Below are 16211 nucleotides of genomic sequence, written 5' to 3' on the forward strand. Positions count from 1 at the left end.
CGTCGCTGCACTGCCTGATGTTTTGGTATTAGAATCTTTGCTTATTCTGGTCTTTCCAATATTGGAGAGTCGGTTGTTGTCTCGTTGTCGGGCCTCTGGTGGCCCAATATGACCATATTATCCTATCCTATCGCAATCTTGAAAAAGACGGCCTTTGTCCCGTAGTACGCCATGCCTTCTGTTCTAGTCAAACTTGTCACGGAGACATGATCAATGCCCACCACAAGGAGAGTTCCTCCTCCTTCTCCTTCCTGTGGATGATCTCCGATTTCTCTATAACCAAATCTTGGTTTTGCTGTTTTAAGATTTTCATCATGCGTCCCATCATGAGTTATCGTATGTCTATCTTTCTCATAAGGGCGAACTTTTCGCCCCAAATTGTGTGTATACTTCCAACGAGCTTTTAGAAGGTATCATTATATGTGTACGAGACGTTGAAGAAGAACATACAGGGACGATTTATGGACTCATAAGAGAAACGTATAAAACGGCTATTGCGAGAAATAGAAATTGGCGATAAGAAACCGTCCGCACTTCTTAGGGAGATGACATATTTAGCTGCAAACAAAGTTTCTGATGAAGTATTAAGATCCTTATGGATGCAACGCCTTCCCAAACAGATGCAAGCTATTTTATCGCTAAGCAGTGAGTCCTTACATAAATTAGCTCAATTGGCAGACAAAATCGCTGATACTTGGGCCTTGGGCCTTGGCGCCTTGGGATATCAGTGCAATTTCAACAAAATCTTCAGAATCTAATGCAATGTCACAAATACGAAATTTGTAATTGAAAATCGACGAGCTGACAAAAACGGTTGAAGCGATGGCTAATGGTATCGTTCCAAATCTAGAGGCCGGTCAAGTGGAAGAAAGGAAGGTAAGCATTTGTGTTGGTATCATTACAAGTTTGCAGAACGTGCAACAAAATGTGTGCAGCCTTGCTCATTTTCGTCAAACCATCTATCGGAAAACTAGATGGCACCTCGTCTATGGTGACGGACCTGGATAGCCGACAAATATGTCGCCTATTTCTGCGTGATAATAAACTAAATTATGAGTCTCTTATTGATACTTGCGCGGACGTCTCAGTGTTTCCTGCAAGTTTGGCAGAAAAACAGCAACATCCTTCAGCTCTTGAGTTGTTTGCTGCTAATCAATCATCCATTAAAACATATGGCACTGTAAAATTGTCTTTATCTTTGGGATTGAAAAGAAATTTTACGTGGACTTTTATTCTCGCTTATGTAAAAAGACCCATAATTGGAGCTGACTTCCTAAGTCATTTTGGATTATTAGTCGATGTTAAAAATAATCGTCTTATGGATAATGCAACTAAATCAGGAAGTAAAGGTACGCCATGTTCCAGCGATCTTAACTCGATAAAATCTCTTTCCGAAAATTCGAGATTCTATGCATTACTGCAGCAATTTCCAGATTTGACACAAGCTGATGGTAAGATTTCAAATGTCAAGCACTCTGTAAAACATCACATCGAAACAACGGGTCCACTTTTACATTCAAAAGCAAGGAGACTAGCACGCGAAAAACTAAAAATTGTGAAACAAGAATTTGATGGTAAAGAAGGGAATCTGTCGTCCTTCAAAAGTCCTTGGGCCAGCCCATTACATTTAGTTCGAAAAGCAAACGGAGAATGGCGTCCATGTGACGATTATTGACAACACCCGACCGCTACCCAGTGCCTCATATTCAAGATTTTGGTCACATGTTGAGCGGAGCAAGGATTAGATTTTTGCTATGCGTACATCGACGATATTCTCATCGCTTCAAATAATGAGGAGGAACACTATGAGCACTTAAAAGAGCTACATATTTCAACAATTTTCAAAATTTGGCGTTACCATTAATAAGAACAGGTCTGTCTTTGGTGTTTCCGAAATAGAATTTTTGGGATATCTGGTCACAACCAATGGTGTAAAGCTACTTCCTTCAAAAGTGGAAGTTATTAAAAATCACAAATTGCCCGAAAGTGAAAAGGATTTGCGTCGATTTCTAGGGATGCTGAATTTCTATCGTCGGTTTATGCCCAATGCAGCTCAGTGTCAATCCAATCTGCACGCACTTTGCTCTGTCAGCAAAAAGAGTAAAGACGCAAAAATTGCTTGGACTGATGAATTAATCAACGATTTTGAACAGTGCAAACAGCAGTTGCAAATTCAGTACTACTAGCTCATTCTAGGTGCAATGCCTCAACTTCCCTTTGGATAGATGCATCGGATACTGGCATGGGTGGAGTGCTACAACAATTGGAAAATGGTGAGTGGAGGCCTATAGCGTTTTATTCAAAAAAGCTAACCCCTACTCAAACCAAGTACAGTGCCTATGATAGAGAGGTTCTTGCAGCATATTCAGCTCTTAAACATTTCCAGTACTTTTTGGAGGGTAGAGAGTTCTGTATATAAACTGATCACAAGCCATTAATTTATGCTTTTAAGCAGAAGCCAGAAAAATCGTCTCCACGGCAGTTAAGACATCTTGATTATATAGGCCAACATACAGTCGACATTCGGCATGTTTCTGGTAAAGAAAATGTCGTTGCTGACGCATTATCAAGAATAGATGCAATATCTATGCCAACACCACTTGACTACAAAGCACTATCCGTATCGCAAGAAACTGACGATGAGCTGAAAGAATTATTACAAGGATTCAGAAGTTGAAATTTATTGCGATGTTTCAACCAAAACAGTATGTCCATATGTAACGCAAGAATTTCGTAAGCCACTTTACGATTATATACACGGAATTGCACATCTTGGTATTCAGTCCACAGTTAATGCCATTAAGTCTTGTTTCATTTGGCCATCAATTTGCAAAGACATTCGACAGTGGACAAAATGCTGTATAACATGTCAAAAATCAAAAGTTAATCGTCATGTTAAAAGCCCGCTTGGAAATTTTGAATTACCTTCTCAACGATTCAAACATGTTAGCATTGATATAGTCGGACCCCTACCTTTATGCCAAAACTAGAGGTATGTTCTAACGTGCATTGATCGTTTTACTAGATGGACAGAGGCTATACCATTAGTGGACATAACCGCTTCCTCAGTCGCATTTACCTTTTTATCTATTTGGATTTCTCGTTATGGAGCTCCCTCGTATTTAACCACCGATCAAGGGAGGCAGTTTGAGTCTGTTCTCTTTCGTGAGTTTTCGAGATTGCTTGGAGTAAAAGTAGTTCATGCAACGCCATATCATCCCCAGAGTAACGGCCAAATAGAACGATGGCACAGAACTGTTATATGGAGCTAATATTAGACTTCAGGTTGAATTTTTCGAAAGTGCTTAACCGAAATACTCCGATAATTGGATAGATACGACATGTTACCCGCAACGTTTTTGTCCCTAATAATTTAAAGGACTGTTCTCACGTTTTCGTACGAATTGATGCAGTTAGAAAACCTCTTCAGCCGCCATATGAAGGTCCATATAAAGTAATTTCCAGAACCGATAAAATATTTAAAATCATGCAAAATGGAAGTGAAAAAGTAATATCAATTGACCGCCTGAAACCAGCATACATTTTCAATGAGAACGACTGTATTCATGGAAAGAAACCCACTTCAATACCTGATTATACTAAAACTAAATCAATAACACTAAGATCTGGTAAAAGAGTAACCTTTGCCCCTGGTGTCTAATTTCGTTGTCACTAGGAAGGGGGTATTGTGGTGGTTCCACAATTATTAGTCCCACATCAAATAATTTTAATTTTTCACAAATTAAGTTTAAATTTCATTACCTTTGTTAATTTCAAATAACTCTATTTTAAATTATTTTTCTCTAACTAGTAGCCTTTGAAATAAATTGTTTGTTTTTGTATTGAAATAATTTTGGAATCTTAAAATATTGCTAGATGTAGTAGGCTTTGATTTTCATTGTCATATTCATTGTACAAAATTTTTTTTCATTCTCAAAACTTAACTAGACGTGTCAGGAAGACAAAATAAAATAATCGTTAATTTTTTAATTGTTGGCGTTTTACTTTTTGTTACTGAAACCACGTCAACATGTTCCCAGTTTAACACATTCAGTTCACAGTTTAACACATGTTTGAAAACAGGTTGTTTTACCAGATGCTCCACTTAGGACCGATGATCTAGTGGAATTCTACCGGATGCACTGCCGATATCGATGACTGCATAAGTCATCTCATCTCTGTTGTGCGTCCTTGCCTCTCTGGCTGAAGAGGGCGGCTCCTTACATCTCTCAGCGATCATCTTCTCCTTCGGTGATGGCTGTGGCAACCTTTTGGAAGTCACAAACCTCCATGAAGAGTTAGGAGCCGTGCCCACTTCCTTCCTATTGTGACTTGTACATATCTCCCTCCGCAGGATACTATCTGGAGTCTTCATTTCGAGTGGGTTGTCTTGGTCTTCCCAGAGTACTTGAAAATGGGGAGCTCTTTTTCTTCTTCAGCGTCTTAGGAGTGTTATGCTCTTCGGTAATCTGATTCTTTTTCCAGCTTTTGTAGAAGTATCTGGAATGTCAGTTCTATCCTTTCTATCACCCTTTCGCCCGATTGCGCTGCCGGTGCATACTACTCTGTCTCCTACTTTCTCTGACTTCCTGTGACCTTAGCAAAGCCCTCGCTCACTTCTGCCATCATCCCGCTATCCGCATCTCGCGATTCGGCTGCTAAGACTGTTTCATTGACATTGTCGCTGTCTGCATCCGAGTCGGAAACACCATCTTTACTTAAAGGTTGGGGACAAACTGTTCATCCCTCTGGTTTATCCGTCTCTCCCTTATTTGTTATTCTGACGACGGATGGTGCCAAGGCACCCGCACCTATTGGAGGGGCTGACAACATGCTACGGTCTGTTGCCACCACCGCAGCTGTTGGGTCTTTAGAGTCCATTTTGAGCCTACTTCTGAAAATCTTTAAAACTGTCCGTAATAGGTAACTAGTCCGGTATACGGATTTTTCTCTTCGAGGAGCGAAATGAAAATACTTCCGCTCCACTTAATGGTGACTTTAAACCAGAGCTCTGGCGCCTTACGATCTAATGCGACACTTTGAAAATTTTCCTTTTCCAAGTTTACATCCACACACGACCGCGTTCCTTTCAACACTGACTGCCGGCTGATTGATGATAACTCAACCAACAAAAAACCATAACGAGTATTTTTAGCGTACGCCTCTACGTTTACGCGCTCACAGTCTCTTCCAAATGGAAGATGGTATCAATTTTTTTCTGGGTGTAAACAGTTTGCCCAGAAAGATGACATTTAGATTGGTGTTTTAGCCCCAATTGCCTATGATTCGAGCATCATATTCCCATGGTCGGTAAGGCTGAAAAAAATAAGACCTACAAAATATTGACCATGGACCATGGTAGATTGATTTTTATATATAAGATTTCCATAGAAACAATAATACAAGAGACAAATAAAAACACTGACCACATTGATTTTCCATTTACGTGTAATTTTTAAAATATGGGAACGCATTCTGTTGATTTCGACTGAGTGCACCTTCTGTTACCAGAGGGTTGAGTGCACCTTCTGTTACCAGGGATATTCTATGTTAGTCGCAACAGCCTCTAAAAGTTAATTTGTTTAAATTTCTCGTTTGTTTTTGTTTTTTAGGATGTAAAGTCGGTGGAAAGAAAACTTGAAGAATATGCCACGAAGACCACTGAAAACGTTGCCGATTATTTTCTTCAACTCCACAGCCTTCTGCAAAATGAGGAAAAACGAATTATGGACAAATTCAATGAAAAGTGTCAACAGCCCCTGCTTCAGCTGAAGACAGCATATTCAAGATTACACGAGTCTCAAGAAGTCATCAATGTAAGTGCAATTGGAGTAAATTTACAAAATCTTCACATAAACTCAAATAGGTAGAGTTATAGCAAAATATGCTCACACGCAAATGCAACAGGTTACGTAAAATATACAAAAGAATTCATAGATTGTTTGAACGTAAAACTCCTTGAATACGAGAATGTATACATTTGTTCACAATTTGATATATGTATAATCGCCATAGGTTGCCTTTCGTTTATAGCACCTCGAAACAATGATCTGTGATCTTATAAATTATATATTTAAGTTAAACTACTAGGGGGAGCAGCGGAGTCCCTTTTGTATTTTATTATGTGCTATGTTGTCAGATTAGAGAAAATTTCGTAAAGGAAGAAATTTGGTTACAATTACTCATCAGTCATATTAGGTGTGAAGGCTTCAAGGGTCGTACGTTGGTATGTTGTACTTATATTGAATTTGTTGCAAAAACGCCTCTATGATATAAATACCCCATTAACCACGCTCGACAACCATGTTCATTAGCTGTACTTTTCCCAATGCATTTGTTTTTGTGTAGTGGCAGATTTTTTGTCTACGCAATTACACTACTTCCATGGTATACACATGATCCTGTGCATCTGTTGGAAGTTGTATTAATGGCTTCGAACGCCAGACAACGACTCTCGCTGTTGCTCTGTGTGCTCAGTACCGCAGTTCTGTAACTTATAACGAACATCGTTTAGTTAAATATGTTAAATATTCTCAAATTTCTCTTTAACAGAACAGATGGTGTCGTCGTAAGTGCGGCTGTGATGCACAAACAAGGCATCCTTTGGATCTGGTTAAGTTCTGAGCAGTAAGTGGACTTTTGAAGCGCCTACCACCAGACCCCAACACCAAATAGCGTTATATGTCTGACAAGTGCAGTATATACCCACACACGGTCTAAACCCCTACTTTTGGCAAGGCTCTCTTGCAGGTGTGTATGGCAAGAGTGGCCTTTTTTGCCCTTTCCAAAATCTTGGATTTGAAGTTCAATTTCCTGTAAATGGAACATTCTCTCCACCCAAGGAGACAGGTTCCACAGTAGGCAACTTGTATCTCCTGAAAAGAACTACTTCTGTCTTGCACGGATTTATACGCAGACCACTTTCGGTAGCCCACTTTGTTGTTGCACGTAAAGCTTGCTAAAGTTTTTCTCTTAGAGTGCTGGGAAACTTCCCCTAACCGCAATTGCCATGTCATCGGCAAACGCCAAAACTTTTACACCTTTTTCTTCCAGAGACAATATTATATTGTTAATGGCTATATTCCAAAGTAGAGGAGATAGTACACCTCCTTGAGATGTTCCTCTGCTGACCCAACTTTTTAGATCCACAGATCCCAAGCCTGCCGTAGAGCATCTTTTAGCAAGTAAGTTATTAGTAAACTTTCTTACGATAAAGTCGATGCCTAGAATCTCCAACTCCTTCATGATTGACGTCGGTTTACATTATGGAAAGCACCTTCAATGTCAAGAAATGCTACCAATGTATATTCCTTGACAGCGAGAGAATCCTGTATGTAGATGACTAGGTCGTGAAGGGCTGTTTCAGTGGATTTGCCTTTACTATATTCATGCTGCCGCGACAGGCGATCTCCAGGGATCATTGCCCAGATATGTTTCTATCAACCTCTCAAGACCTTCGTGTCCCTCCATCCCACAGGTATATATGACATTCTGATACAAGCAGAGTATATCTTCTGTCTATCAGACACAGCTTGTAATTCAACCGGTGATACATCGTCAGGGCCTGGCGACTTAAAGGAGTCGAAACTTTTTATCGCCCAAATGATTTTCGGCTCAGGCACAATTTTCCTAGTAGCCTTCGACGAATGCATACCAGTGATAACCTCTTCTGGCGTCATGTTTTCCGTTGGAGAATTTCCCGGGAAATGTGTATCAACGAGTAGTTCTAGTATTTTCTCACTAGACATTATCCATACATTTTCTGACTTCTGACACCGAAATAGGTCTCGAGGACAGAATCTTCTTTAGTCTAGAGTCCTCAGATGTATCCTCCACGGAGCTGCTGAATTCTACCCAGGATTTGTTCTGAGCCTTTCTCAGCTCGCCCTTATATTTTCTTAGCTCAGCCTTATAGATGTCCCAATGGTGTGGTGATCTTGTGGCTTTTGCTCTGTTGAAGAGTTCTGCAGTTCTTCCTTAGAATCAACCAGCTCTGGGGTCCACCATGACGGTCGCTGTTTGCCCCTTAGCTTGGCACTAGGGCATGCTGAAACAATCGAGTCATTCAGGGCCTTCGTGATCCGCTTGACTACTATGTCTATATCCTCCGTAGTTTCCACTTCCTTTTCTAGTCTAGAAGGGATAGTGGTGCACAATTTGTGGCGAAATTTATCCCAATCCGCCTTTCTTCTGTTTAGCCGAGGGACCACTACTACATTATTTTCTCCAAGGCTAAAACTAATATAACGATGATCAGAGAAGCTATGGTCATCCAACACTTCCCAGTCGCATATTCCTCCATTTCCACTTATATCTTTTGATACAAAGCTTATATCTAGTACCTCCAGCCTGTTCCTGGTAATAAAGTTCGGTTTATCCCCTTTATTACAAATCGCCAGATTGCAACTTATAATATATTCAATAAGCAACTCAGCCCTTTCGTTGACATCCGAACTTCCCCATATCTGGTGATGTGCATTAGCATCACTACAATGAGGCTTTTCTTCCTACAGTGAGGCAGCTTCATCCAGCGGCTTAAGGTTTGAAGGCGGCATTTCTGAATCGTGTGCCATATAGAGGGAAGCCAGCCAATAATGAGACTTGCTTATTTCAAGGCTGGCTACTACTAAATCTTCAGTGCTTAGCGACGGAGAAAGAAAAACATTAAGACTATCCTCTGCAAGAATACAGGCTCTGTGTCTCCCATTCCCCGTACCCTTGAGAAGTTTAAATCCCGGAATTCTTAGTCCACATACCATTCCTCCACACACCCGTGGTTCCTGGATAAGAACCACGTCAAATTCCCCAGTCATCAGGAGGACCTTTAGTGCCGCCGAAGCGGTCTTACAATGGTGGAGATTTATCTGTAGTAACCGGACCATAATCAGAATTCAGAACTTCCACCACTGTTGTATTAACCTCGTCTTCTGATTCCACCAGGAGTTCATGCTCACAAGATTCGTTAGAACTTGTCATGATGAGCTTCCGTACGCATCCGGGGGCAGGTAAGAAAGTTGTGTAACCACTCTTCCTCAGGACACTTGGCACTTGCGGTGTGGACGATTTCTCCTTAGATTCTTCAATAACTGCTGCTGTCGAAGTACTCTCTGAGTTTCGTGCATTCCTCCTGGCGCGCGCTTTGAGCCCAGTCCAACTTTGTGACACACCCACACAGGGCTTGTCGGGTCCCGTTTCGATGCCATCCCTCTTCTGTCTCGATTGTGGCAGGGGGATTTTCAGTCTCCTGAAATCCGTCAGACTTTAGCGATGTAGTCGATAGTTCCTCAGGCAAGTGTTCAGCAACAACTGCTGAGTTGTCTCCTGATTCCCCAACCCCACCGTTTCTATAGACCTTCAGTTTCAACTTGTTGAATCCGTAGGAAACAACCCCTTCAGACCTGTTGAGGTCTGCGAGGCAGCCGGAGTTAAGTACGAATACTGCATGTCTCCGGTCACCATCAGCCTCATCCAATCTACCATTCTTCCAGTCGGTGGTTGAAAGATTGGGATTACATTCCCTTAGTCTTCCAAATATCAATTCAGGATCTGAGGGAATCTTTGGTATCCAAGCATGCGTCATTATCAGCCTGCATCGGCACAAACTGGAGGAGACCCAGGAAATTCCGCAAGGACATCGGAGTATACTGATGACAGTCCATTGAATACCCTACTCCAATTATTCCTATGTATGCAACCCTGTTCTTCTCCTTTGTCGACAACTGCCAACACCAAACTGTCCCTAGCTACATGAGCAAAGGTTTTTGGAGCCATCTTACTTTTGTTCGCCCTAGTTCTTTTCGGCATGGGATGCTCTCTAGGTTACCGCAGCCTTTTGGCTGACTGCGGTGCAGTTTCCGAATCCAGACGTGTAGTCTTTGGGGTAGCCTGTCTCTCTCCCTATCAGTGAGAGTCTTAGGATCATTCGCACCAAACCTCTCAATAAACCTGAGAGCGATGCGTCTTCTATTATTCCAATCTCTTAAAGATCGTGTTGGTTTGCCGGGCAAGGCCGATGGCCTAGGCAAATTATAGGCATGCGAAGAAGGATTAGGTTCGGCCTTGTCCTTTAGACTCGAATCAGGTGTCCCCTGTCCCTACTGACCAGTCGTCTGTTGGCTAGTGGAGCCTGGAGCAGCCGCTCCACCAGTCGAGGTTTCAGTAGCAGACAACATGCTACGGCCTGATACCACCACCGCAGCTGTTGGGTCTTTGGAGTCCATTCTAAGCCTACGCCCGGGCTCTAGATCTGCCGCTCCACTGGAAACAGATGCAGATCATTAACCGCCTAATGGATACCTCTATCGCAGCTATCCTTGAGTTACCTAACTTTTTCTTCCAAAAATAATGACCTAATACGAGTTTCAGGAAAATTCTTGCGGAGTGAAATAACAATACGTCCGCTCCACTCAACTGTTCAAACAAGAGTTAATTTTAAAGGGTATCTGTTTCAAACAATTTTTCGACAAGCCTCTCAATTGACCGTGGTATAAAAAATCTCGTCTACCACCTGCAGATATAAAACAAGTTAATAGGCTGCTAACTGGTCACAAATACACCAAGCAACTGTTAACCGACTCCAATTTATGCGATACGTGCAATATGGTTGAGAATGGAGAGCATTTAATATTTAACTACAAAAGAACGTATTCGTAAGAATTATGCAATTTTTAACAACAATTTCGAGCTTACCTGCAATTCTCAAGCAAATTAATTCATCTGAAATGAACGATATAATTTCAGTCATCATGGAGGCAAAAATAGTAATATAATATACACATACAAAATACAAATGAAAACAACAAAGTAAAACTTCAAAGCTCATATTTAGAGATGGGTTTCTACCGGGTTTTTATTGGGTAAATACCCAATAAATTTCTTTTTTGGGTATTTATAATTTTGCATATATCTTAGCTATAAAAAACTTTTCCAAACAATTTTTGATGATTTCGTATTCTTTGTATATAAAGCTGACATTCTGATCTCATAAAGTCGGATTTTAGTTTTATATAGCCGCTATATAGACCTATCTCCAGACTTAAAGTCTTGAGACAATAAATTGGTAATTTTTCATCCGATTTCGATGAAATTTGGCACAGTGAGTTCTGGTAGACCTCTATTCATTTTTGTGAAGTGCGGTTCAGGTCGGACAATATTTGGATAAAGCTGCCATATAGATCGATCCCAAAATAGAGTATTGAACCCATAAAACGAGCATTTTTCATCCGATTTTGATGAAATTTTAAACTGTGAGTTTTGATAGACCTTTACACCCGTTTCGGTTGGATCTTTGACTTAGGGAGATATACACTGCCTATATCTGCATGTCGTACATATCAGTGCACCCAAAAAATGTTTAACCTTAACACTTGTTAAAATGAACTAAATTTGTGACTATGATTATTTATGATTCATTAGAGCTAATGAATTATATGCTCGTTGTTAGTTCAACAATTTCTTAACGGTTTTGATAGCTTTTTTACATTGTGTTAGTCTACTTTAAACTCCCCACTGAAAACTTATTAACTAATAAGCACTAAAATTGAAAGGTAGAATTATTGCAAAAATCGAAGACATCGTTATTACGCCAGATTATCAATTGGTCAGCTGTTTTGAAGAAGACAGATTTAATATTGCAATTAAAAATTAAGTAACACTTTACCATCTGCCGCAGCGAAACAGACGCTCTACGCATTCATCTACATTTCTATTGTTATTAATTTTCCATAAGAACATTTGCTAAAAACATAACTTTTCTTAAACTCTTTTTCATCAAAAATGGCCAGCCATGGTTTTTCTTAAGATTTGTAATTTTTTAATTACAGACACTATGCCTCAACAGTCGAAGTGAATATATAACTTAAAATAACATTTTGGTAAAAAAGAGCAGGAGCTTTGTGGCACAGAGTATCGGCACCCTAGATACATCAAAAAGTAACCAAACTAGAGGGGAGAATTTCCCCTATTCTGGACATTTCCTAAATTTTCGGGTTACGATTAATCGTAATCCTTTCATATTAGGTGTTTAATGTATTCAACATTTTAACTCTCAAGCTACTCACAAATTGGTCCTTTAGGCTCTTTTTTAAGAAGGGTTCAAAACCTATTTAAAATGTATCGGATTTTTCAATACAAGCCCTACAAAAGTTTTCTGAAATAAAACAAAAAAGGTTGTGACTATCAATGAAATTCTGTAATTCAGTGAAAGTACGCTTGATGCCATTATGTATGGAACTCGATTTCTTTTGCGTGGCTACCATGGGCACGCTTGCAGAAGTCCAGACTCTGAACCCAATTTTCGACAGTTTTCAAGCATAAAACGGCCGATACTGCTGCTATATTGGGTTCGATCATCAATCGTCGCTGGCTTGTTGGCATAGACCATACACTTGACGTGGCCCCCGGGAAAAATTCAAATCGTATGACCGAGGCGGCCAATAGACTGATCCATTTCGTGAGATAACACATTCTCCAAACTTGGTTTCCAATACATTGATTGTGACATCCGCTGTATGGCTAGTTGCTGTTGCATCGCTGAAGACAAACTCCAAACTGGGTTTTCGCTCGTATATCTTTCCATCATGAAATGGTCAACCTTGCTGAAGAGAAATGTCAAAACTACGGCAAAAAATTACCTCGTTTGCAGTCCCTATCGGTCAACCCTTTTTAACCTCCTTGAAAAAACCCCCTGTTGTGTGGGAAAACCCTCATACTAAGTTCTAATGACATTTACAATTATTTCAGATGTTTAAAACTTTTCTGTGCTAAATCTTGAATATTACCTCTACCTCTCTACCTCTAATTTTTTTGGGATTAGTTAACTTCTATTTTTTACACAAGTTAAAAGTCATTAAAAATACTAACGAAGCTTATAGTTCCAAAAATGCTCCTTGTTTATTTTGACTGAGATGGTAAAGGGTGATTTTTTTAAAGCTATAGGAAAGTTTTTCATTAAAAAAACATATTAAATTTCGAAAAATCCATGAAATCTTTATTTGAATCGATAGTAAGGAATCCATATAATCTAATGTTTGAAGATTATTTCAAGCAAATATTGCCCGCTACTGCGCCTCAAATGGTCCATCCGCTTTGTCCAGTTTTGGCATACTCTTTCCAACATTCAGGCCTGTATCTCACGAATAAATGCTTCAATGCTGTCTTCCAATGCTTCAATTGAAGCGGGCTTATCTGTAAAGATATGAGCTTTAACATAGTCCCACAAAAAATAGCCTAAAGGCGTTAAATCGCACGATTAAGGCGGCCAATTGATTCATGGTTAAATTATAAACCGAACTGAAGATGTTTGACAGTGAAACAAAACACGAAACGTGCGTGAACTGTTTAAACCAGTGTTGCCAAAGAGATAATAGCTAAAAAAATCACCATTTGAATACAATTCACTGAACTTAAAAGCTTTTATGTTTTGAGAAAGTGAATTCGGTTTTAAGGCCTGGTTATGCTCTCGTAAACATACCGTAAATGTAGAAGAACCTGTCAGCGGGTTTGTTTCGCTTATGCAAACGATTAACGAACGTCTGTTACTTAACCGGAAAGTAGAATTCAGTAAAAACTGAACTGAATTAAAATAGCTAGCTGTTCAATGATTGTTAAAGGTTTAGTTTGGATGAAAAATAAAAGAATATTTGAGATATATGTTAGAATATAAGAAGAAATTCCGTCCACAGGTTGCGGATGGTGGAAAACCCCGTTTTTATGCGGAGAAGCTGCAAATGCAGCCGCGGGCAGTCAGCGATTTTCGTGAGGAGTCATGTGGCCCTGGCTCATAAATAAATATAGAGGGCTAATGATACTCGAGATGACATGGCGGGTTATTGGCGCCTTCAAATAATCAATGGCCAACATCAGCGTCTATTCCCAGGTTAGGGGGGCTGAGGGCGAGCGCCGGATCTTTGAGCAAGCGGCTCGCCACAACGAGGGATACATTGGCGATGTACACAAAACCCATGCGGTTGGGGCGCTGGACCAGTAATTCGCCCCCGAAAAACTATGAGAAACAAAGGACTAGTAAGAACGGACCCTCCAACGTTCACGAACCACGCAAACGAAGAAAGGACCATGATTTGCGGATCTGCACCTGGAATGTCCGCACTCTTTATAGAGAAGGTGCAGTATACGCGCTGGCGGATGTATTAGAGAAGTACAAGGCAGATATTATCGCCTTACAGGAAGTGCGATGGACTGGGAATGAAGTCACTACAACACCAAACGGTGACGAATTATACTATAGCTGCCATAACACGAGGCATGAATTTGGCTGTGGATTTGTGCTTAGTCGAAGACTAAAGCTGGTCTCCAGCTTTACTCAGATGGATGAGAGGCTACCCACAATCCGCATAAAAGCCAAATTCTTCAATATCAGTCTTATTTGTGCCCATGCCCCGACGGAAGACAAAGACGAGCAGACCAAGGATATTTTCTACGAGTGCCTAAAGAGAGAATATGACCGCTGCCCAGCAAATGATATTAAAATTGTTCTGGCAAATTTTAATGCGAAGATAGGGAAGGAAGAAATTTTTGGTCCAACAGTCGGAAAGTTTAGCTACCACGAGATAACGTCCAGCAATGGGTTGAGGCTAATAGCTTTCGCCGCGGTAGTTAGTAGCACCAGATTTCAACATAAAAATATCCACAAAGCCACATGGCTGTCACCCGATCAAAACACGAGAAACCAAATTGATCACGTTCTGATAGATGGAAGGCATTCATCCACCGTGTTAGATGTACGATCGATCAGTGGAGCGAATAAAGATTCGGATCGCTATCTTGTTGCAAAAGATTCGCACTCGTTTAAATATAGCGAGGAAAGGTCTATCTCACAAATGCTCTCCAAAGTCTGGTATCTGCTTGGAAAAAATCTGTCCGCTTCGAAATATCTTTCTTGTTCTTAATGGATTGCTCCCACAGAGAAAGAGTTACCCGAGGAAGTTTCGTAAAGCAGATAAAAACAAATAATGTTATAACTTTAAGGACGAAATGCTGGAGTTAATGTCGCGTTGAAGACATTTAAAATCCTCAGTGACTGCGTAGTAATTGTGAACAAATTAAAAAGAATCCCAAGCTGACTATGGACTAAAATTCTTTTGTTTCAAATCTATCCTTAAAATTCGACTATGGGATGTCGAAGCCGTTGTTTGTCAGGGGACATTTGTTGACTATGTCATGTGCCTCTCCATCTTTTAAACCTTGGAAATACTGGAGTTATTCACGTATATGGCGGAGAACATGTCTCGGACCGAAGACCAAGACTTATAATCTCCACTGAAGGATTCCGTATCGCAAGCTCGGAGGTGAAAATTAGAGGGTTGGACGGATGCTTACTGAGTGGATGTTACCTTTGTTCGTTTATGAATATGGGCATTGAGTTTTAAGACGCGTGAAATCTGGTATTTATGCTATCCAGTTCAGAGTCTTCGCTATCGGAATCTGATTCAGGAGAGTTATTTCCATCATCATTGGTTTCTCCGGATAATGAAAACAATTTTCGAAGTGGGCTCTGAATATCCTTGTTTGTTCAACGTGATTGGAATGGGTGTGAAATTTCTTGTATTTTCTCTTTTTTAAATAATAAATGTAATCAGGAGGCAAATTTAGGTAAAAGAAAAAAACGGAGTGCGGAAAAAACTAAATCTTTTTTATAAAGGATTTTGTGAATATATGTAGAATTTTCTATTTTGAAATTGAATTATACTCGAAATAACAATTAACAAAAACTTTTTTCCGATTTTTTCGAAAAATTGTGGCAAAGTTGTCGTTTTATCATGACCACAATTGACTGAAACACCTTTTCTCAAGCTTTACTCCGGTAGATGAAAGGCTAGCCACAATCCGTATAAAGGCCTAATTCCTCAACATCAGCTGTTAAAAAGACGACTCGCACTTATTGAGGATTGAAAAGACACTGGCTTTATTTTGAAACAATTCTTTCTTATTTTCTGTCTTACAGCCTATTTCTTAATCTATCTACATTCTAGGAATCCTTTTGTGCTATCTATCGAGTAATTGAAGAGGCATGTCATATGGCTGTGACCTTCTGAAATGGTTTTAGCCTGCGTGCATATGTCTGGAGTGGGTCGTAAAACCTTTATTATCTCTTTGCGTTATCATATGCCGCAGAAAACAAAAATAAATTTTCCATTGGGAAATTTCCATAATTTCAATCCTATTAAAACCATCTGTAAACTGAAACCATATGA

The 16211-nt window shown here is 40.0% G+C and overlaps 1 protein-coding gene across 5 annotated transcripts in view; it reads left to right on the top strand.

The window, feature by feature from the left end:
• Nucleotides 1–16211, top strand: part of LOC106084621 (tudor domain-containing protein 1) — a 787010-nt gene that overhangs the window by 597174 nt on the left and 173625 nt on the right. For all 5 annotated transcript variants that reach the window (XM_059361948.1, XM_059361946.1, XM_059361947.1 and 2 more), the window contains exon 4: nucleotides 5613–5816. In XM_059361948.1, the coding sequence (XP_059217931.1) occupies nucleotides 5613–5816 (204 nt within the window). The remainder of the gene's footprint in view (nucleotides 1–5612; nucleotides 5817–16211) is intronic.

The sequence above is a fragment of the Stomoxys calcitrans genome, chromosome 2, assembly GCF_963082655.1.
Source record: "Stomoxys calcitrans chromosome 2, idStoCalc2.1, whole genome shotgun sequence".
NCBI classification, from domain to species: Eukaryota; Metazoa; Arthropoda; class Insecta; order Diptera; family Muscidae; genus Stomoxys; species Stomoxys calcitrans.